The sequence below is a fragment of the Lucilia sericata genome, unplaced genomic scaffold (genome assembly GCF_015586225.1).
Source record: "Lucilia sericata isolate MDLA Ls3-8-SP2 unplaced genomic scaffold, ASM1558622v1 Contig000495F_arrow, whole genome shotgun sequence".
NCBI classification, from domain to species: domain Eukaryota; kingdom Metazoa; phylum Arthropoda; class Insecta; order Diptera; family Calliphoridae; genus Lucilia; species Lucilia sericata.
Window position 1 is genome coordinate 290,001 of NW_023994509.1, and position 22,612 is coordinate 312,612.

Consider the following 22,612-nt stretch of genomic DNA (forward strand, 5'->3'; position numbering starts at 1 on the left):
ACAGTATGAAAAAACTGTGGGAAATGCCGATATTACACATACATTAAATGAAGTTAAGGAAGAGGAAGTGATTTGAAAATTAGTGTTATTAATTTTAATCTTATTTGGTACTAGAAATATTTGTATATAGATTCTGGAAATCCGATCTCAAGGTTGGATCGAAGGTTTTCAAGGAACACTTATATTTAATTTATCTTTTACAATAAAAGCGTTTTCCTATTTATGAGCTTAATACTTAAAATATGTGAGTTTTTATACATTTACACAAATGCCCATGTGTACATATATGAAGGTCTTAAAATCCACTTCAAAAGTTGTTTCTACCAAGTATTCAAACTGACCTTAAAAAACTTCTAACCGATTTTTCTTTAATTTATTAAATTATATTTCAAAAAGTGCTCTGCTATCTTTTCAGGTAATTGGTATGTTTTTGGCCTACTACGAACACACGATATCCAACGGTGTAATAGCAGCCTTCGCTATAATCTTTATAGTAGTCCCATGGCTTTTCATACCGGGCTATGCTGTCTATATCATGCGTCAAAGTATGGGTTCATTTAGAACGCGTTTCCAACGTTGCTGCAGACCAAACGATTGGTATCCGGTTGAACAAGAGGAACGTCAACGTTATGAAGAAGCAATGGGTAATACGGATATAACTCATCAACTTAGTGAGATTACCAACAATGTGCTATAATTGTGATTTGGAGATTTCTTTTTTAATAGCTTTATAATTTAACAAAAACTTATATATTTTTATACGTACGAACTTTTTTGTTAATTTTATTTTAATTATAGTTGGAGAGTGTAATTTAATAAATTACAATTTGTGTAAATATTAAAGTAAAACGGCCATTATCGGGCCTGCTGTGTGCTCATTTTCATGGAAAATATGTGTTGGTAAAAACAAATACATACCTCGAAGAAGAATGAAATTATGTCAGATGTTAAGCATTTGAGATACATACATAAATCGGATAACATTAACCTCTTAACTTTGTAATCTGTAATCGAAATCTAAAAATATATTAAAGTTGATAATCGGTAGCAAAGGTTTTGAGATATCTGTGATCAAAAATAAAACTTTTATTCAATGTACATATACTTGTAAAAATAGGCGTGGCAGCTGTTTTTTTTTTTGCAAATTTGTATGTGGCAAGTTTGGTCAAATGTGTGCTAACTGCTACTAAAATAAGAACTCAATATCTCTAAGATTTAATTACTGTCGTACTAAAAGTGCCAAATGTCTCACTGTCGCCTGGCAGTAATTTGTTTTTGAAATAAAACTTCTTGTACTAAAATCAATGACTCATCACATTTTTGGTAACATTTCCTATATCATTTGTCAAAATAATAAAGCTGGGCAACACTGATTCTGCGACATGAAATTTTGTTAGCCAGTTATGTATATTATTTTAGTACCCTACAAGCGTTCTGCATTAATTTGCTTAAGTAAAAGTAATGTTTTTATTTACTCGAATTTAGTCCTAAGTATATAGGCATTAGTAACCGAATTACAAAAAAACACATCAATAGCTTATTTTGCGTGAGTAAATGAACTATTCATTCTAATTTTATAAAAATTGGTTTAATGAGTTTGTATAAAACTATTTCCCGTGTTTATCCTTTTTAGTACTTTTCGTCCCCAGTGAAATAGCACAAAAGTTACCTTCAAAAGACTATCTTTTTTTTTTTTTTTTTTTTTTTTTTGGACGTAGTGATAGTAACCTATCATCTAGTGGCCCCACGACATCTCCAATCCACCCCGGCACCGCGTCAGCATTTCATCAGGGTGGGTGGTTTAAGTTTATTTTCTTCTTTAGTTTTTTTTTCTTTTTCATTCCTACATCCTCCTATTGTAGGAGGTTCGGAACTCTCAAGCATCTTTTCTTGATAACTGCATTAATATAGTTTTCACAATGATTCCACTCTTGCTTCGATTTCAGCATAATTCTTATTATATTATCTGCTGAAATCATCTCACATAACTTAGAGCTTAATGCCCTTCTTTCATTTATCCACTTTGGGCATTCAAATAGTACGTGTTTTGACGTTTCTTCATATGCTCCACATGCCTCACAACTGGCACTGCTTCTCAAATTAAACCTGTATAAATACTGGTTGAAGGCTCCATGGTTTGTCAAGAATTGGGTCATGTAATAACTAACATTTCCATGAGATCTTTCGATCCATTCTTTGATGTTTGGTATCAGATTGTAGGTATATCTTCCCGTTGTCTCATGTGACCATCTTTGCTGCCACATATTCAGCATTCGTGTTCTAGCGTTATTTTTTATCTCCACTTCTCGTTTTCGTTTTTCTGCTTGGTTCATATCGCTGGATTGAATTATGTTTAACTCCTTGTATATTTCATCTTTTTCTATTATTTGAAGGTCGATAGGTAAGAGCCCAGCAATCACCAGAGCTGCTGATGTTGGTACTGTGCGATATGCCGAAATAATTCTTAGCGCGCTGATTCTTTGTGGTTTTTGTAGCTCTCTTACTCTACAGTTTTTGTCCATCACTGTTGCAAATGTTGGGGCTGCATACAGAATTTGTGAATGGACGACACTATTTATTAGTTTTCTTGTGTATGGCTTTGGGCCACCACGGTTTGGCATTATTCTGGCCAGTGATGCTGCGGTTTTTATAGTTTTGTCTCTAACATTAGTGATGTGTTGTTTAAAGCATAACTTGTCATCTAACTGTATACCAAGGTAACATAGGTTACGTTTAAAAACTATATCATTTTCTTGCAGCCTGATCCTCGGGGTAACGAAACTCCTCCTTACTGTAACAAGTATAGCTTCTGTCTTTGTTGCTGCTAACTGTAGTCCGGCTTTTGTCAACCACGTATTACACCGGTTTAGACTATCATTCGTGACTATTTCTATGAGTTCAGCCGTAGGCTGTGATACGACCAATGCAATATCATCTGCATATCCTATAAGTTTGGCGACATTTTGTAATTTCATATTTAACAGGCCGTCATACATGGCATTCCACAAGAAAGGGCCCAGTACTGACCCCTGTGGAACACCGGCTGTTATTTGGTAGGTTTTTTGTCCATCATCTGTATCATACAGTAGGATTCTGTTATCCAAGTAGTCCGCTATAATTGTGTGCATATAATCATGCACCCCTTTGTGTTTGAGAGCTTCTAATATCACTCTCCATTTGGCCGTGTTAAAGGCATTTTTAACATCTAAGGTTATTATAGCACAGAAACCTTTTGCGAATTTAGATTCCATCGCTGTTTTTACAACGTCATTAATGGCATCAACAGTACATCTTCCCTTTCTGAAGCCATACTGATTACGTGATAAGCCGCCAAGTTCATCTATACGTTTTGTAAGTCTGTTGAGTATTAAGCTCTCAAATAGTTTTCCTAGTGAATCAAGCATGCATAAAGGTCTGTATGAGCTTGGTTCGTTTAATGCTTTGTCTCCTTTTCGCAGGAGAACAAGTTTCTGTATTTTCCACTTCGCGGGGAATTTTCCTGTTGCTAGGCATAAGTTAAACGTGCGTAGTAACAAATCAGGCCAGGTTTCGCTTACTAATTTTAAAACTATATTTGGAATGCCATCTGGCCCGGGACATTTCCCAACTTTTAGCTTTTTTGCTGCTATTTTTAGTTCCTCTTCACTTAGAGGGTAGAAACCATTTGGTTGTTGTAATGCTTCTTCTCTACTCTTCTTGTCTTTGTCAAGTGGGAAGAGTGTTTCGACTATTTTATTTGCCCACTCTGGTTCTTTGATTCCAGGTATAGGTTTTATGACACCTAGTGTTTTTCTGACTATCTGATAGGGTTTACCCCAGGGATCTGAATCAATTTCATTACAGAGTTCTAGCCAGCATCTTCTTTTGCTCTTTTTAATGGCTTTTCTCAACACTTTACGACATCTTCTGTATTCTAATTTAAGAGTGAGATCGTCATGGTTTCTCGTAGTTTCTCTGCGTGCTATTAAACACCTTCTCCTTAGCTCTCGCACTTCATCGTTCCACCAGTACACGGACGGTTTGCTTCGGTATGGTTGGACTCTCGTCATTCCTACATTACAAGCCTTTGTTATTATATCAGTCAGTGATTTTACGGCACACTGAACATTGTCTTCTATTGGGGTTCTTAAATTTCTCGCTTTTATTCTAAGTATATAGTCAACTAATTTATCCTCTTTAAGTTTCCTAACATTCCACTTAGGAAGACTTATATCGTTTTGTGCTAAAGCAGAATTATCGTCAATGCAAAATGTAATGTATTGGTGGTCACTTAGTGTAAAATCTTCAAGTACCATCCAATTCATGTTGTCATTATAAAAATTGGTTGTTCCAAATGTAATGTCAATTATACTTCCTCCCGGAGGTCTCCTAAAAGTATATTTTTGACCTTCGTTGAATACAGTAAGACCGAGACTGCCAATCATCTCGCTCACTGTTGCACCCCTATTGTCTAGTATATTACAGCTCCATTCAGGGGATTTACTATTGAAATCTCCTCCAATCTATATCGTCTTCTGCTGCCTTCTGCATCATAAGATCTTGTGCTTCTCTTCCTCGACCAAGGTTTATCTGAAGAAACTTTCTAGTCATTTCGTTGGTTTTCTCTTCTATTGTTTATGCAGAACATACTGCCTATGTAGTGTTTTGTATTCTTTAAACCCTCTTCTTGGCATATGATGCACCTCATTTCTTCTTTACAGTCTTTAAATTTGTGACCGGAATTGCAGCATTTTCTGCAGATATTTGTTCTATCTACACCATTGCAAGACTTTGCCATATGACCTTGATCTAGGCATTTGAAGCATTGTATAGCTTTATCCTTTTTTCTCACTCTGCACATCACCCATCCTATTCGAATTTTGTTGTTTCTTAAAAGGATAGCGGCAGCATCCTCCTGGATTTGAACCAAGGCTTGCTTGGTCTTTCCGAAGGATTCTCTAACATTGAGGATTTTAATATCAGTGAGCACCATGTCTGTCACAGTTTTGAGTGCACTTATAATATCCTCCTGCTCTGTTGATTCGTCCATGTCTCTTATGTCGACTATGCAGTTCTTTTTAACCGTTTTAATTGTGACATTGTTTCCCAATGTGTTTCCAATAGCACGCGTTAATTTTTCTGCCTGTCCCTCGCCTTTGTTGAATTTAATTAGGATATCGCCATTTATTGTTCTTCTCATTGTTTTTATATCTACACCGATTTTACTGGGGTCAATATTCTTCTTCATTTCTTTCAGCACATCAGCGTAAGTAGCATCAGTATTTGCCTTTATTGTCAATGCTTCTCCTTGGTCAAACCTTATCTTCGTTTTGGTTTTTTCTTTCTTCCTTTTCTCCTTCCGATGCTTCACAGTTTTCCAGCCGTTTTCTTCACTGTTTTTGTAGGCCTTTTCTTTCTCGTTTTTATAAGCTTCTTCTTTCTCGACAACTTGAGGTTGTGTTGATCTCGGAGTCTCCATAGCTATACGTTTTTTAGGCTGCTTTTCGCTATCAGGTGATTTTGACATCGATCCCCTGTTCCTTTTTCCTTCTTGGCGTGCACATGGAACCTCATCTGTGTTGGCCGGTATCGCTTTTATTTGCGGTTGAATTTTCGCTTGTTGAATAGCCGATTTTAAAGTTTTAAAAAGTTTCAAAAGACTATCTATCTATCTACCTATCTATCTATCTATCTATCTATCTATCTATCTATCTATCTATCTATCTATCTATCTATCTATCTATCTATCTATCTATCTATCTATCTATCTATCTATCTATCTATCTATCTATCTATCTATCTATCTATCTATCTATCTATCTATCTATCTATCTATCTATCTATCTATCTATCTATCTATCTATCTATCTATCTATCTATCTATCTATCTATCTATCTATCTATCTATCTATCTATCTATCTATCTATCTATCTATCTATCTATCTATCTATCTATCTATCTATCTATCTATCTATCTATCTATCTATCTATCTATCTATCTATCTATCTATCTATCTATCTATCTATCTATCTATTCTATCTATCTATCTATCTATCTATCTATCTATCTATCTATCTATCTATCTATCTATCTATCTATCTATCTATCTATCTATCTATCTATCTATCGATCTATCTAGCTATCTATCGATCTATCTATCGATCTATCTATCTATCTATCTATCTATCTATCTATCTATCTATCTATCTATCTATCTATCTATCTATCTATCTATCTATCTATCTATCTATCTATCTATCTATCTATCTATCTATCTATCTATCTATCTATCTATCGATCTATCTATCTATCTATCTATCTATCTATCTATCTATCTATCTATCTATCTACTATCTATCTATCTATCTATCTATCTATCTATCTATCTATCTATCTATCTATCTATCTATCTATCTATCTTCTATCTATCTATCTATCTATCTATCTATCTATCTATCTACGATCTATCTATCTATCTATCTATCTATACTATCTATCTATCTTTATCTATCTATCTATCTATCTATCTATCTATCTATTCTATCTATCTATCTATCTATCTCTATCTATCTATCTATCTATCTATCTATCTATCTATCTATCTATCTATCTATCTATCTATCTATCTATCTATCTATCTCTCTATCTATCTATCTATCTATCATCTATCTATCTATCTATCTATCTAACTAACTAACTATACTATTAAGAGCTTTATAGTCGCTTAATTTTTCAGTATTGGCCACATGCACCATTTTCATTTTCCCCTCTTCTTTTCAAAATGGGTTCAAATCGAATGTGGACAAGGAAATTATTAAACATTATAATTTAATATATATTCGGCCATAACCGACTTCCTTTTATTATTCAATTTTAAATTGCAAAAAAGTGCTTGCTGGGTAATGCAATAAACTGAAATACATTCTTGTTAATTTTAAATGCAGACGGCATCCCTATTTGAAACAGTTGATAAAAACACAGGATGACGTCCTCACACTAAATTTGTCACGCAATTTGTATTTTATTTACAAGTAAAAAGGATAACAATAAATAAATAAAAATAATTATATTAACTGGAATATATTAAAAAATTTATTAAAATTTTTACAGATTTTGGATGTAGTGTGTATAGTGTTAAAACTTGTTGGACAAATTCATCGTTTTAACTAATATGAAAGAATTGTTTAAAAAACAAGTATATAATTTAAATATTAAATTTTTTGAAAAACTTAAAAAAATATATAATAAATAAATAAAAATAAAATGAAGTTTTTTTTAGAGAAAAAAAAATCAATATTAAATAATAAATAAAATAGTTTGAATCCTCAAGCAAGTATACAAAATACTGGCGCCTATTTGACGCCATATTGCAATAATATAATGCTGCACAGTGGCATATAAAATAAAAATAAAGAGAAATTAATCGGTAACTTCTAAACGGTTATATCGATTTGAATAATATTTCACATTTGTCGAGTTAAAGTAGGAAACCTCGGGAAGTTTAAACGATACCATTTCATCGCTTGTGTCCTACTTTGGCGATCATCGGTCGCGGCCCTGGTATGCTCATGAGGTCCAAATTCAAAACTCTATCAACTTCTTCTTTAAGTGTTTTATTCAAATTAGGCTAACAGATTAGAAGTAACAGATCTATTTCCCTCTACTTTTTTCTATAACAATAAATGATTTCTTTCTTTTCTGGTCCAGAAAAAATTACTACCAGGCCGTTAACTTTTCGTCGAAAAAATTAGGGAAATGTTAGAAATATTTATAGTAGCAGGTTTAGGAATCGAATATATTCGCATACTATATTATTTTGCCTTTGTTTTTCCCATTTCACTTTGTGCTATTTCTAAACAATTACAACTTAATTACAATTGCAACCACAAACACTAGCGACAGTTTTAAGTTATTTTGATTTTGCGCACTAGAGACTGTGAAAAAAGTGCAATTTCTCTCTTTGTTTTTTTACGTATTTTGTAATTATTAGTATTCGCTCTAACAAATATTACAATTTGCTTATAAATATTTTTCAAATATCTAGTACCTTTCAGTTAGCTGAATTATTTGTTATTGATAAGTATTTAATTATTCACAACGCTTTACTATAAAAATAAAAAAACTTTTCGGAAAAAAGTGATCTAAAACTACATTTTAAAGAAATGAATTTAATAATATTTTAACAAATAAATATACTCAATATCGTGGTACTTATCTCGATTGTTGTTGTACCAAAGAAAGCACGATTTTATTATTCAATGTTGTATAAACGAACTAAAAAGTAAGAGTTTTAGTGCTGAAACTTTTATGGTCATCATCAAAGCCTGTGGGTGTACTGAATACAAGGTGATATCATTAGCCCAATTGATCATAGTTTACAAGTTTTTATACCCTACACCACTATAGTGGCTAATGTTTGTAATGCAGAAAAATATTGGTCCTACACGTAACTTAAAGTAAAAAAGTCGTTAAGGACTTAAAATAGAAAATAATTTAAAAGTAAAAAATTTTATTTCGTAGAATCTTGTAACTAGCTAACTAACTAACTAATTAATTAACTAACTAACTAACTAACTAACTAACTAACTAACTAACTAACTAACTAACTAACTAACTAACTAACTAACTAACTAACTAACTAACTAACTAACTAACTAACTAACTAACTAACTAACTAACTAACTAACTAACTAACTAACTAACTAACTAACTAACTAACTAACTAACTAACTAACTAACTAACTAACTAACTAACTAACTAACTAACTAACTAACTAACTAACTAACTAACTAACTAACTAACTAACTAACTAACTAACTAACTAACTAACTAACTAACTACTAACTAACTAACTAACTAACTAACTAACTAACTAACTAACTAACTAACTAACTAACTAACTAACTAACTAACTAACTAACTAACTAACTAACTAACTAACTAACTAACTAACTAACTAACTAACTAACTAACTAACTAACTAACTAACTAACTAACTAACTAACTAACTAACTAACTAACTAACTAACTAACTAACTAACTAACTAACTAACTAACTACTAACTAACTAACTAACTAACTAACTAACTAACTAACTACTAACTAACTAACTAACTAACTAACTAACTAACTAACTAACTAACTAACTAACTAACTAACTACTAACTAACTAACTAACTAACTAACTAACTAACTAACTAACTAACTAACTAACTAACTAACTATCTAACTACTAACGAACTAGCTAACTTCAGATTTGGAGTTCTTAGGTCATAACTGTTTCAAATATACTACTATCCAAAAATCGGCACAACTAAGTTATATATTTATAAGCCGAAATGTGCATTTCTGAAAATCGCTTTAATACTCGATATATGAGAATAAAATTTGGCATAAATATACAAATCCTGTTGGTAAGAAGGCAAAATATCGATTCAAAAAGACTATGAATTTCGGAACTCATCCGAAATTCACAAATTAGCAATTCAAGTGATTATAAGCCTACTTGTAGATTCAAACATCTGAGAGAAACGAAACTCAATTTGTTTAATTTCGAAAATGTTGCATGATCATGGCCAACCTAGTCGCTTTATACCCGATACTAAGCGTGGTCATTGGGCCAATCCGAATGATTTTATCTATGCCGGCTTAGGTTTGGCATTTCGTTTTGATGTCTTTTCATTGTCAAGAATCTATTTGATAGATGCGAATGGTAAGTCTGGATTTTTTATATCATTAAAATTTTAATAACATTTCATATTTATCTTCTAATTCTTTTCCAGTTATTTACTTTATGCCCGAATGTTTACTGGGTTTATTTTTCTATATAGTACCATTTATTGTATTGCAATCATTTTTGGGTCAATTTTCTAGTAGTGGTTATATCTCAGCATTTCGTTTAACACCTCTCTATAAGGGTTTGTTAAATTTCATTCGAAAAAGTAGCTATTTTTAAACAAAATCGTTTTAAAACTTTTCATTTCAGGCATTGGCTATGTTGCGCTGATGTTAAACATTTGTGTACTTTCTTTTTATAGTATTTTTGCCATGATAGCTCTAGTCTATATGTTTTCCTCTATGCAGCCAACATTACCCTGGAATTATGAAAATTACGAAAAATGGTCGATGAATTTTACTAAACAAGAGAAGATAAATGTAAGAACAAATATTTTTAGCACAAATATTATCGTTAATTTTAAATAATTATGTTTGAAATATATTAATTTTTTAGCTTTGCAATTTATATGTACCAGACGACAATGATGCTCACTATTCGGATAAAATAATCGCTGGTAATAATTACATACCCTCAGCTTTGTATTTCAAGTAAGTTAATGTTAAGTTTTTTACATTTAATTCAAAATGATAATAACCCAGCAAAAACTTTAACACGCTAATTATATAGGAACGAGTGCTTACCACTCTCGCTTACAAGTAGGGAGCTAGATAAGTTTTAGTACTACTTATAGTTAGATGTAACTTTAATCTTTTAAATTTCTTTAATTTTAATTTACTACAAGAGTTTTAATAAAGACCTTTGGTTAATGCTAACTACCAATTTAAAGTTAATTTTTAATGATGATAAATAATAAAATTTAAATAATTTGTTTATTGTTTTTTTACAGAACCTTTTTCGAAAATACTTACGGTTTTGTTGATTTTTCCATGTCATGGCAATTGGTATTATGTGACATTATAGTTTGGACTCTGGTCATATTGTTCTTTTATAAATTCTTCAATACTGAAAGGGTAAGTTAAATCTTAATTCAAAACAGTAGTTTAAACCGTACAAACACAATAAAAAAACAATTAAAATTTTCTCTAATATGGAACAAAAGAAATAAATTGCCTTTAATACCTCTAAGTTCCAGTAATTCTAGTAATACGAACAGAGTATGAACTACAACCACCCCGTATCATATACACTTGACATCAACCTATTTTCAACGCCTAATCCCACAGTCACTCCTCAGCGGAGTATCTATTGTCTCGGCAACAACAATGAACTTATTCAGAAATATAGATTTCACCATGCACCGCTCTCTTAATCATTATAAGGCTCCCTGTTTCAACCCCAGGCCAAATCATTTCAATGAAATTCCGAAAATAAAGTTAACATCATCAGTTTTTATTTTCCCGACAGACTAACGGTATTGGTTTTCCCCGGAAAATTATCAAGGTTACATGCCCAGGAAGTGGTATCATTCACCATAGGGGCATATATGCCAACTCAGAATATCCTTTAAACCGAATAATCGATTATTAACTTTTTTATACCCCACACCAATATAGTGAGGAGAGTATTATGCGTTTGTGCTGATGTTTGTAAAGCATACCAATCGAGTCAGAATTCTGTGTCGATTTAGATATGTCCGTCTGTGTGTCCATATGAAGCTTGTGCGCACGCTACAGGTTCAATTTGATGAAAATACTCTTCACATACGCACATACTCTTCTTTTAATGCAAGAAAAAAACTTATTAGTTAGTCAGTTAGTTAGTTAGTTAGTTAGTAAGTTAGTTAGTTAGTTAGTTAGTTAGTTAGTTAGTTAGTTAGTTAGTTAGTTAGTTAGTTAGTTAGTTAGTTAGTTAGTTAGTTAGTTAGTTAGTTAGTTAGTTAGTTAGTTAGTTAGTTAGTTAGTTAGTTAGTTAGTTAGTTAGTTAGTTAGTTAGTTAAAATGTTTAGTTTAGTTAGTTAATTTGAAAGGAGGAAGTATATACATCAAATCCGAAGAAATACACCTAGACTAACCACTAACCTACCGGAGGCCATAAAGCTTATTGGAATTAGTTAAAATCTGTCCATTAATTCGCCTAGCCCCCATACATCGGTACCCCCCGAATAGGGCCTTTGAGCTCATAATTATATTAAATGTTCTAGAATCTCATCAAAAATCTCCAAAAATTAGTTTTAAATGACACTGCCGATTTTCGTAATGATCGGGCTTCATTGACCCTACCCCCCAAATTTCCCTTCAGAAAATGACTTGATGGTCAAATATCACATATAAACACTAATGTCACGATGAAATTCTGTATAAATAACATTAATGTGGACATAAGTCCCTCTACCAAAATTTTTAGTGGTAGGCCCATATATAGCCTTGCACCCCTTTGAAAAAATCTATTTTTTTCAAAAGATTGTGAAAATATTTCGGAATTACGGTAAAAAACAAACTAAATGATTTATTTTAAAAAAAAAATACTCCACATTTATAACATTTTCTCTCGTGTAGGATATCATTTGGCCATGCCCGACAATACATTCTTACTTGTAATTTTATATGTGATCGAAGACAGACGCGATTAACTGCATTTTCAAGCTGTAAAAATATGTATTGAAGTATCGCGTAAAACCTTTTTAAGAATCTAATTTGGGAATACCTCTCTCAATCGATGAATATTAGTATAGTATTTGGAACGGCCCTACTCGACCCCATTATAATTTGTGTTAAAAAAATATCTAAATTTTTTTAATGGACCTAAAATATTACCTAATTTTAAGCTGATCTTAACATTATTTTCGCTTTTAATGGAAATTGTTGTAATTTTTTGGTTATAAAGAAAAATATTTTAAAAATTGGTTAGCAATTGTTTTGGTCTATTTCTGACTTTTTTTAGAATTTATATGACCCTTATATGCATTTAAGGTCGTTTTACTAATCTGAAATACTCTAACAAAAACTTTAATTATGTTTTCCACGATCAGATCAAAATTGAGGGAACTGGGGACCTTTTCAAAAATTATATTACTGATATAAGATCATATTCATAAAAAATATATCAGATGTATGAAAGATTTAATAATATGTAATTTATTATTCTTTTACAGTTTGGTGCTATTATACGTTACACCATCTGGATATTGCTCGCACTTCTTTCGGTGTTATTAATACGCTTTAGCTTTTTACCCGGTTCTGGAAAAGTATATTATAGTGTTTTCGTACCCTCTTGGGTAAATTTTACAAATAGTCTTATATCTATGCCAATTTATAGTATATATTCTTTTGGACCCGGTTGGGGTCTTTTCATAACATTGGCTAGTTTTAATAAATTTAAAACGAATGTTATGCAAAAGAGTTGGTTAATTGGACTCGGACAATTGGCAATAGTTATTGGTTTGAATTTGTTGGCTAATTTAATAAAACAATACTTTAAAGGTAAGTTTTAGAAATGTTAAATATTTTTATACGTATTAGAAATAACTAAAATTTACATTTAAAGAAGTAACAGGTGATAAGTACTATACGGAAGTGGCACATGTTTGGATACCATATTTATCCGCAGGTAGTGCCATGACCGATATGGCATGGGCCAATTTATGGTCAATATTATATTATTTTATGCTGTTTTTATCTGCCATGCTAACAATCGTAAGAAACCTTTCACAAGTTCTTTCTCAAAAACCTGTTTCAGAAGATATGTATTTTCTTTTAAACCCCCTTTTTCTAGATCATGGAATTGTATACAATTTTGACTACAGTTTTCGATGAATTTGCTGCTTTGAGAAAGTGCAAAGTATTAATGGGAACATGCCTCATAGCCGCCACAGCACCGATTTCTCTATATTTCACTTCATATGTATGTATAATATATTAATCGGAGAATCTTGTTTAATACCTCCATACCTTCTAATAGATTGGCTTTCGAAATTTTGTTGCTATTTTAATCGATACATATTTTACACATACCATCCTTAATTTATTGTTAATACTGATTGTACTATGGATTTATGGACGTGAACGTCTTCAGCGTGATATGAAGTTTATGACAAATTCACATTTTTCCACGTGGCAAATTAATGCTCTCCGATTTGTAGTACCATTGGCTTTGTTGATTATTCTGGTAAGCTCTAAAATTAATACAAGTGCCAAAGTTTCTATTTTATCAATGTTTTTTTTTTTCAGATATATTTCTTTTTCGAGGCCTGCGTTACCCACTATTTATCAAATCAGTTTATTGCAATTTTCGCCTTAATCTTTATTATTATTCCAATAGTTTTAATACCGATCTATGCCGTTTATTATGTGTGTCAAAGTGATGTTGGTAGATCAAATAATTGGTATCCCGTTGAACTAGAGGACCGTGAACGTTATGAAGATGTTGTAATTTCTAATGATAGTATAATTCTTGAACAAAAAGATATTACCGACTATAATACATCGCCAATATAAAAAAATTTATCCAATAAAAATATTTAAGAATTTGCTTGTCAATTTATATTCCCAGCAAAAAATTACATTGAAAATTAAAAAGCTAAAAAATTACTTCATTATTTATTCATCAGCATTTTAACTAATTATTTTAACACGTTGATGACATTGTAGGCAAGTATATACCACGCTCGCTTACAAATCACTACTTCAATAAGTACTTACAACACTAAAAACATAATATTTTCGTTTATGTCATATGACATAACAACGAATATTTTCAGAAGAGTAACTCAAACACCATTTTTGTGAGTCGGTCTAACATACATATATGTAAATGTAAAAGTAGTGTATTTATACCCTACACCACTTTATTGGGTTTGTGCTGATGTTCGTTACACATAAAAATATTCGTCCTATACCCACCTTAAAGTATACCAAATGGCTTAGAATCATTTTATGGGTCGATTAAGCTACGTCCGTCTGATATCGGGCCTAATTTGACCCAAGCTCCCATACAATGTCCCCTTCAGAAAATGACTTGAATGTCAAAAATTCACATAATATCGCGATGAAATCCAACACAAAATAAATATTATATAAATATAAATCTATATATACAAAATTTTATCGAGATCGTTTCATATTTGGCCCAAGCCCCCATATAAACTCTCTTTCAGAAAATTAGTTTTTCGTCCATAAATTGCTTAAATGTATCGAAAACAAGGTTTTATTGAAGATAAATACTTTATTATGTAAAATAAATCACATTTATATTCATAACTAGTGTAGAGTATCACATGGTCGGCCACGCCCGACAATACTTTCTTACTTGTTTTCTTATATCGTCATTAGTATTCATACGGCATAGCGGAATTATTTTTAAAAATATTTTTTTCATTTCTGCTCATCAGTCGTTCGTCGATGCCTCAACTAATTAGAACCAAATAGGCTAAAAAGAAAAAAAAATAATAAAAAAGAAACAAATAATTAAAAAATAATTTATATCCATAATATTTAATTTGGTGTCATTGAATAGGATGTTGTTTTCTAAAAACTTAGAAAAAAAACTAAAATCGTGAAAAATAAATTTCTTCACTCAAAAATGCTATACGAAAGTGGCTGTAGTCCATTCAAACCCGATACTAATCGTGGTTATTGGGTTAATCCAAATGATTTTATTTATGCTGGTCTGGGTTTGGCCTTTCGATTGGATATGTTTTCACTGCCTTGGTTCTATATATTGGATTCAAATAGTAAGTTAATGGTAAATTAAATAATATATTATCCCCAGACTTGTACTTACATAACCATTTACTTTCCATACCGTCTGCATTACTTTTAAATACTCTTATAATGACTTACACATAATCAAATAAGTAAGTACTTTATTTTGAGTCTAACTAAGCAATGGTGTTGCGAGTATGACAGCGGACTAACGAACAAGACGTCCACGTTTTTATTCTGTGTGATCAATTTTTAACTACTTATTTGTAAGTACTTATTTATATAGTTATTTGTAAGCAAACGTGGTAAGTACTTGCCTCCAATGTCAAAATAATGAGTTAAAATGCTAATGAAGCAGTAGTGAAAAACGAACTTTTTACCTTTCTAACTCATTTCGTTTCATTATAAGCTTATGCTGGGGAATCATTTAAATATTCTGAATATTTTATATCAACAATTTCTTCCGAAAAAAATAATTATTCAATTTCTAATTTGTATTGACCATAGAAAAGGTATACATACATAGAAAAATAAATAGAACTGAAACTGAGAATAAGAAATATTACTCTCTCACATGTACAGGTTCTGTGTGAATTTAATACAATTGTATGAGTATTTTTATTTTTGTTTACATAAATAACAAAAATATGAAAGTACAAAATGTATCCGAATACATTATACCCTACCACATTGCGAGTAAGTAGCAATAAGTTATTTAGTATTTTTTAATGTAGAAGTTATATTCAAGAGATTGATGTTTGCTTAATTAATGAATGTACTACTCATTATAACAATATATAGTCAAAATTTCGTATATATAAAATTTGTTGAGTCGAATTTTATAAATACCCTATTCTTGTATAGCATGTACCGCTTACAAAAAAGTTCAATAGGCTAATTTATGGGCGGATTACATGATTACATCGACGCAGGTGTTACAAACCTTAAGACGTAAACAAAATACCGTTCCCATTAGTGTGGTGTAGGGTGTATTTTGACTGCATTTGGGCTGCTTCGAAATTAACAATAATCGTTCATATCAAGCGTTAATTTTAGCATTAGCACAATTCCTTTGGCAAAATAGCCCCTGCTGCTGCAATAAACACTGCTAAAAGTTATGTTTTCCCATAAAATTATTGAAAACATTTTCAGAAAAAAAACAAATTTTTCAATCGTTTTTATTTTTTAATATTATTTTCAAGTGTCAATATTGACTCAACCCAGCAACCACAAAGAGTTTATTTAAAATTAAAAATAATTTTTAATGAAGATCTTTCTTACATTGGTCAACTGATATTGAATAAAAATGGCTAATTCAAACCATTATTTCATAAAATATCGAAATATAATATCAAACAAAAATATAAAAACTTTTTAAACGAAAGAGTTTGTGTTTGTTGGGTTACATATTTTTCAACTAATACATTCTCACGACTTAGGTTTTTGACAGCAGACTTAGGTTTTGTCATACTCAGTTTCAGTTCTATGTATACATAGAAGTTTTTGACAGCAGACTTAGGTTTTGTCATACTCAGTTTCAGTTCTATGTATACATAGAAAAGGTATACATAGAACTGAAACTGAGTATGACAAAACCTAAGTCTGCTGTCAAAAACCTAAGTCGTGAGAATGTATTAGTTGAAAAATATGTAACCCAACAAACACAAACTCTTTCGTTTAAAAAGTTTTTATATTTTTGTTTGATATTATATTTCGATATTTTATGAAATAATGGTTTGAATTAGCCATTTTTATTCAATATCAGTTGACCAATGTAAGAAAGATCTTCATTAAAAATTATTTTTAATTTTAAATAAACTCTTTGTGGTTGCTGGGTTGAGTCAATATTGACACTTGAAAATAATATTAAAAAAATAAAAACGATTGAAAAATTTGTTTTTTTTCTGAAAATGTTTTCAATAATTTTATGGGAAAACATAACTTTTAGCAGTGTTTATTGCAGCAGCAGGGGCTATTTTGCCAAAGGAATTGTGCTAATGCTAAAATTAACGCTTGATATGAACGATTATTGTTAATTTCAAAGCAGCCCAAATGCAGTCAAAATACACCCTACACCACACTAATGGGAACGGTATTTTGTTTACGTCTTAAAGTTTGTAACACCTGCGTCGATGTAATGATGTAATCCGCCCATAAATAAGCCTATTGAACTTTTTTGTAAGCGGTACATGCTATACAAGAATAGGGTATTTATAAAATTCGACTCAACAAATTTTATATATACGAAATTTTGACTATATATTGTTATAATGAGTAGTACATTCATTAATTAAGCAAACATCAATCTCTTGAATATAACTTCTACATTAAAAAATACTAAATAACTTATTGCTACTTACTCGCAATGTGGTAGGGTATGATGTATTCGGATACATTTTGTACTTTCATATTTTTGTTATTTTATGTAAACAGAAATAAAAATACTCATACAATTGTATTAAATTCACACAGAACCTGTACATGTGAGAGAGTAATATTTCTTATTCTCAGTTTCAGTTCTATTTATTTTTCTATGGTATTGACGCTATTTAATTTAAATATGTACATACATATGTATGTACATAAGAAGTACATGCCTAAAAATATTAATTAATATGGACTCATAACAGAGTCTGATTGTTTGATTTGTTTTTGTATGACTTCATCAGTATTAAATATACATACTTATGTACCCAGCAATAATTTACATTAAAAAGTAATTAGTTAAAAGCTTTTCACTACTTCTTCATTAACATTTTAAATCTTTTTTATATCCACCGTCAAAAAGGATGGTTTGTAACACATCAAAATATTGGTCATAGACCCACAAAAGTAATATATCCTGGGTGCTTTTTATACCCACCATCAAAAATTCTAAGACGATCTAGCCATGTCCGTCCGTCTGTCTGTTGAAATCACGATAGGGCCTACGCGGGAGGAGCTAGACAGTTGAAATTTTACATAAATATTCTCTATTGCTAACGTTTGTTTGGTATTGAAAATGAGCAATATCTGTCCACGTTTTCGGATAGCCACCATACAAGTGGACCTCCAAAACTGTTTTATAAGTACGAGTATAGCTATGAAATTCGACATAAATAAGTTTCATATGAGATAAAATCTTTCTACCAACTTTTATGTGGATCGGTCCATAATTGACCCTATCCCCCATATAAGGTCCCCTTCAGAAAATGACTTTAACACTCATTACTGGCCTAAACATTCGAGTATAGCGATGAAATACATAAGTAAGTTTCTTACGGACCAAAACCTCTCTATTTACTTTTTTTAAGGATCGGCCCATAAATGACCCTACCCCCCATATAAGGTCCCTGTCTGAAAATTACTTTGATGCTCATTAATGGCTTAAAATATGAATATAGTGACGAAATTCAACACACATAAGTTTTATGCGAGCCAAAATCTCTCTACCAAATTTAGTGAGGATCGGTTCATCATTGACCCTACCGCCCATACAAGGTCCCCTTCAGAAAATGAATTTAGCGCTCATTACTGGCATAAAAGTACGAATATAGCAATAAAATTTACACAATTAAGTTCCTCGCGAGCCAAAATCTCTCTAAAACTTTTGTGTGGATCGGTCCATAATTGACCCTACCTCACATACATATGAGGTTCCCTTCAGAATATGGCTTTAACCCTCATTACTGGCTTAAAAATACGGGCAAGGCCAATGTAATGCGACAACACGTTAGTTTCTTATAAGCTAATCCTTTCTACAAATTTGTTTAGGATGGGCCTAAAAATAACCCTACCCCCATATAAGGCCCCCCTCTGAAAATGACTGAATGAAACTAAATTTGACACACATAAGTTTTATGGGATCCAAAATATCTCTACCAAATTTAGTGAGGATCGGTCCATAATTCACATAAAAGGTCCCCTTCAGAAAATGACTTTAACGCTCATTACTGTTACACAAGTAAGTTCTTCGCGAGCCAAAGTCTCTCTAACAAATTGTAGGTGGATCGATCGATAATTGACCCTACCCCCATATAAGGTCCCCTTCAGATAATTACTTAAGCGATCATTGCTGGCTTAAAAATACGAGTTATGAAATACGGTTATGGAATTCGACATAAGAAAATTTTATACGAACATGCGGAATGTGGCGGTAATTCTCCCTACCCCGCATATAAGCCCCTTTAGAAAATTACATTAACGCTAATTACTGGCATAAAAATGCGAGTACATCCATGATATTCAATGTAAACAAGTTGTATATGAACAAAAATCGGTCTACAAAAAGTTATGAGGATAGATCAATAATTGACCATACCCCTTATATAAGGTCCTCTTTAGATTAGGATTCAGAAAATCGACTCAAAAAATGTATACTTAGGGCACTGGCACACGTTCAATATATATTGATCAATATGAATCACGACCCATTTTAATAGTTTGATGAATACCTCGGTATGCTACACGTTCAATATTTATCGCGTCAGTATTTTCATTATTTCGTGCTACACGGGTCGTACGATGATAACAAGAATGCTGCGAAAACTCCAAATTCATACAAATTTAGAAAAAATTTATTATCTTTTATATTTTTTATTAACATTAAAAAAAATATTTAACTTTGTTTTTTTTATTTTATTTATTTTTCCGAATTTTACAAATGTATCGTGATTGATATCACAAAACATGCTACACGTCCAATATTTATCACGTGATCCATTATAAATATTGATACAAATTTTGGATTTCAGAAAATTGGGGTTTTCTGTGATATGGAACACGATCCGTCAATATTACATGCTACACGTTCAATACATATCACAATACAGCAAATATCACGATATATATTGAACGTGTGACACTGCCCTTAGAAACATAATTCTTCATTCCGAATTTAATGAGGACTGTTCTATAATTAACCCTAGCCCCTATAAAAGGTTCCCTTCAGAAAGGAGTTTTGGTTATTAAAATACGAATTTTCCTTATTTAAAACTAGTATAGCTATGAAATTTGACATAAATGAGTTCTATACAAAACAAAATCTATGTATGTACAAAATTTTTTGAGTATCGGTTCATAATTGACGCATATAAGGTCCTCTTTAGAAAATTACTCTTACCATCACGGTTTAAAAATTTAACAAAAATATTTTGTTTTTAACAATTAATATTTTGTTAGTTCAAAAGAGCTTGGTCCATAATTGACTTAAGCCATATTCCAAATATCACGTTGATGTTTTTAGGGGAGCATTCCTTTTAGGGCATACGGTTTGATGGTGGGTATATGAGATTCGGCATTGCCGAATATAACACTCTCACTTGTTTTAACATGGTGTTGACATTGAAGGTAAGTACTTACTACGCTCGCTTTCTAATAACTACTTAAATAAGTACTTACAAATAAGGAGTTATTTTTTAATAAAAAATTGGTACTTTTGAAATCTTTTATAATATTGAATCTAGGAATATAAAATTAAACACTTTTTGAAAATTTTCCTGCAATATTAAAACTAGAAACATAAAATCAGACATAGAGAATCCTGATGGAATGAAAATCTATAAGAGTTAACGCCAACCATTGCTAGTTCGACAATTTTTTTAAAACGTTATTTTGGATTTTAATGAAGCCTATTAACATATTTGAACATTCTAGCTCTAATAGTTTTCAAAACATATGCATTTTTTTATTTAATTCATATGGGTGGCGCCAAGCCCCCTTTCAGATATATTAATTTAATTTATATGAGAGTTTTAAGTCCTCCTAATGAAAGTACGCCAATTTTTTACAAAATTTTCGAATTTAATTCATATGGTGCCACGCCCCTCTTCCTAGTCTGCCAATTTATTAGCCAAATTTTCACATGGACATTAATGTTAAAGTTGTTAGTACAAAATTTTAGGAGTTTAGCTCCAATAGTTTTTCAGGTATACGAAATATTGTATTTAATTCATATGACAAGACACAACCCCAAGGGACGTCAGTTCATTTTACCACCAAATTTTGACATGGATGTTAAAGTTCTTTCTGCTAAATTTGAAGATATTAGCTGCAATATTTCCCATATAAAAAAATGTTAGGTAGAAGGAGGTGCCACGTCCCCTATTACAAGTCCACCCATTTTTCCATAAATACTCATTGTGACACTAAAGTGGTTCCGACAAAACTTGAGAACTCGAACTGGTTTTTTTTTAAGATATACTAATTTAAGATTTTCTTTGTTTGGGAGGTGCTAAGCCCACTACAGCTACTACCTATTTTGTATGTGGGCGTGGCACCTCACCCACTTGAAAGCGAAGCACACCGGGTAATGCTATTTATTTATATGTAAATTTATTTATCATTTATTTCTTCCAGTTATTTCCTTTTTTATTGTTTACCTAATCGCTTTATTCATCTATATACCATTTATTGTAATACAATCATTTTTGGGTCAATTTTCAAGTAGTGGTTTCATCTCTGCTTTCCGTGTAACTCCTCTTTTTAAAGGTTTGTGTCATTTAGTCAAAAAAACTAATAAATATGTTTTAAATTAAAAATTTAATCTTATTATTCTTAGGTATTGGTTATATTACGCTGGCCCTAAATATTTGTGTACTTTCATTTTATAGTAATTACGCTGTGATACCTCTAGTCTACATGTTTGGCTCCTTGCAGCCAACATTACCCTGGAGCTGCGAAGGTTACAAGAAATGGGCCATAGATGATGAGACAACTGTAAGATAAAATCGTAATTTGACTTCATTTTAATGTTTAAATATTGTTAATATATCTTTATTTCTAGATTTGCGATTTACCTGGAAAAAACGAGACAATGGCTTCTTATCCTGATGAATATATTTATCTTAATTATCATATACCTTCAGTTTTGTATTTTAAGTAAGTTATGAAAGCTTAAATCTTACACGAATGTAGTCTAACATTATACTTTCGACCACTATCTTACTTGTTCGACTTTTCGATTTTTTTAATTTGGACTCCATATGTTTCTTATATTACATATTTTAAAAAAGTCTTCTTTCTATGTTTTGTATTTCACAGATCACTTTTTAATGATATATATCAGATATCAATAAATGATGTTGAATTTTCCATGTCATGGCAATTGATGGTTTGTGCCATTTTAGTTTGGACCATTGTGATTATATTTTTTTATAAATTCTTCAATACTAAACAGTAAGTTAACTTCCAAAAATACATACATACATATCTATATTTAAACTATATAGTTTTGTAAATTATATTATTACGAATGAAATATTTTCCCCTGCCT

General features: G+C 31.3%; 4 protein-coding genes across 13 annotated transcripts in view; 3 read left to right on the forward strand and 1 right to left on the reverse strand.

Moving 5' to 3' along the window:
* The window catches only part of LOC119605538 (sodium- and chloride-dependent neutral and basic amino acid transporter B(0+)-like), a 10,333-nt gene extending 9,497 nt beyond the window's left edge, over positions 1 to 836 (forward strand). The window contains exon 10 of one of the 2 annotated variants that reach the window (XM_037958715.1): positions 416 to 836. In XM_037958715.1, the coding sequence (XP_037814643.1) occupies positions 416 to 697 (282 nt within the window). In that variant the 3' untranslated portion in view covers positions 698 to 836. Of the gene's footprint in view, positions 242 to 415 lie in introns of those variants that run through there. The other variant, XM_037958714.1, reaches the window with a different exon arrangement.
* Positions 837 to 4,582: 3,746 nt separating this feature from the next.
* Positions 4,583 to 5,506, reverse strand: LOC119605529. The gene has a single exon (XM_037958701.1). The coding sequence runs from the start codon at positions 5,504 to 5,506 to the stop codon at positions 4,583 to 4,585; it is 924 nt and encodes a 307-aa protein (XP_037814629.1).
* A 2,527-nt stretch (positions 5,507 to 8,033) lies between these two features.
* LOC119605543 (sodium- and chloride-dependent glycine transporter 1-like) lies at positions 8,034 to 14,263 on the forward strand. Of its 9 annotated transcripts, XM_037958727.1 has the most exons (12): positions 8,048 to 8,480; positions 9,252 to 9,395; positions 9,494 to 9,694; positions 9,765 to 9,899; positions 9,968 to 10,137; positions 10,214 to 10,308; positions 10,608 to 10,731; positions 12,813 to 13,140; positions 13,205 to 13,353; positions 13,433 to 13,561; positions 13,619 to 13,825; positions 13,888 to 14,263. In XM_037958727.1, the coding sequence occupies exons 3-12, from the start codon at positions 9,541 to 9,543 to the stop codon at positions 14,152 to 14,154; spliced, it is 1,758 nt and encodes a 585-aa protein (XP_037814655.1). In that variant the 5' UTR covers positions 8,048 to 8,480; positions 9,252 to 9,395; positions 9,494 to 9,540; the 3' UTR covers positions 14,155 to 14,263. The 9 variants fall into 9 exon arrangements, with proteins under 9 accessions (XP_037814651.1, XP_037814655.1, XP_037814650.1 ...); XM_037958723.1 differs by lacking the exon at positions 9,252 to 9,395 and having other exon boundaries at positions 8,034 to 8,327; positions 13,888 to 14,200; XM_037958722.1 differs by having other exon boundaries at positions 9,245 to 9,694.
* A 279-nt stretch (positions 14,264 to 14,542) lies between these two features.
* On the forward strand, positions 14,543 to 22,515 carry LOC119605530 (sodium-dependent acetylcholine transporter-like; the record flags this gene model as incomplete). Its single annotated transcript, XM_037958702.1, has 5 exons — positions 14,543 to 15,389; positions 21,697 to 21,828; positions 21,899 to 22,056; positions 22,124 to 22,218; positions 22,381 to 22,515. Coding segments are annotated over exons 1-5 (671 nt in total), but the record flags the coding sequence as incomplete, so codon positions are not given.
* Between the last annotated feature and the right edge of the window lie 97 nt (positions 22,516 to 22,612).

What these genes read in the sequence shown, in the direction of transcription:
- LOC119605529 (XM_037958701.1), bottom strand. Translation starts at nt 5,506, where the DNA reads ATGTCAAAATCACCTGATAGCGAAAAGCAGCCTAAAAAACGTATAGCT.
- LOC119605543 (XM_037958723.1), top strand. Translation starts at nt 9,541, where the DNA reads ATGTTGCATGATCATGGCCAACCTAGTCGCTTTATACCCGATACTAAG. An exon ending in TATCTGCCATGCTAACAATC is followed by an intron (nt 13,354 to 13,432) that starts GTAAGAAACCTT and finishes CCCTTTTTCTAG; the next exon opens with ATCATGGAATTGTATACAAT. An exon ending in TGGCTTTGTTGATTATTCTG is followed by an intron (nt 13,826 to 13,887) that starts GTAAGCTCTAAA and finishes TTTTTTTTTCAG; the next exon opens with ATATATTTCTTTTTCGAGGC.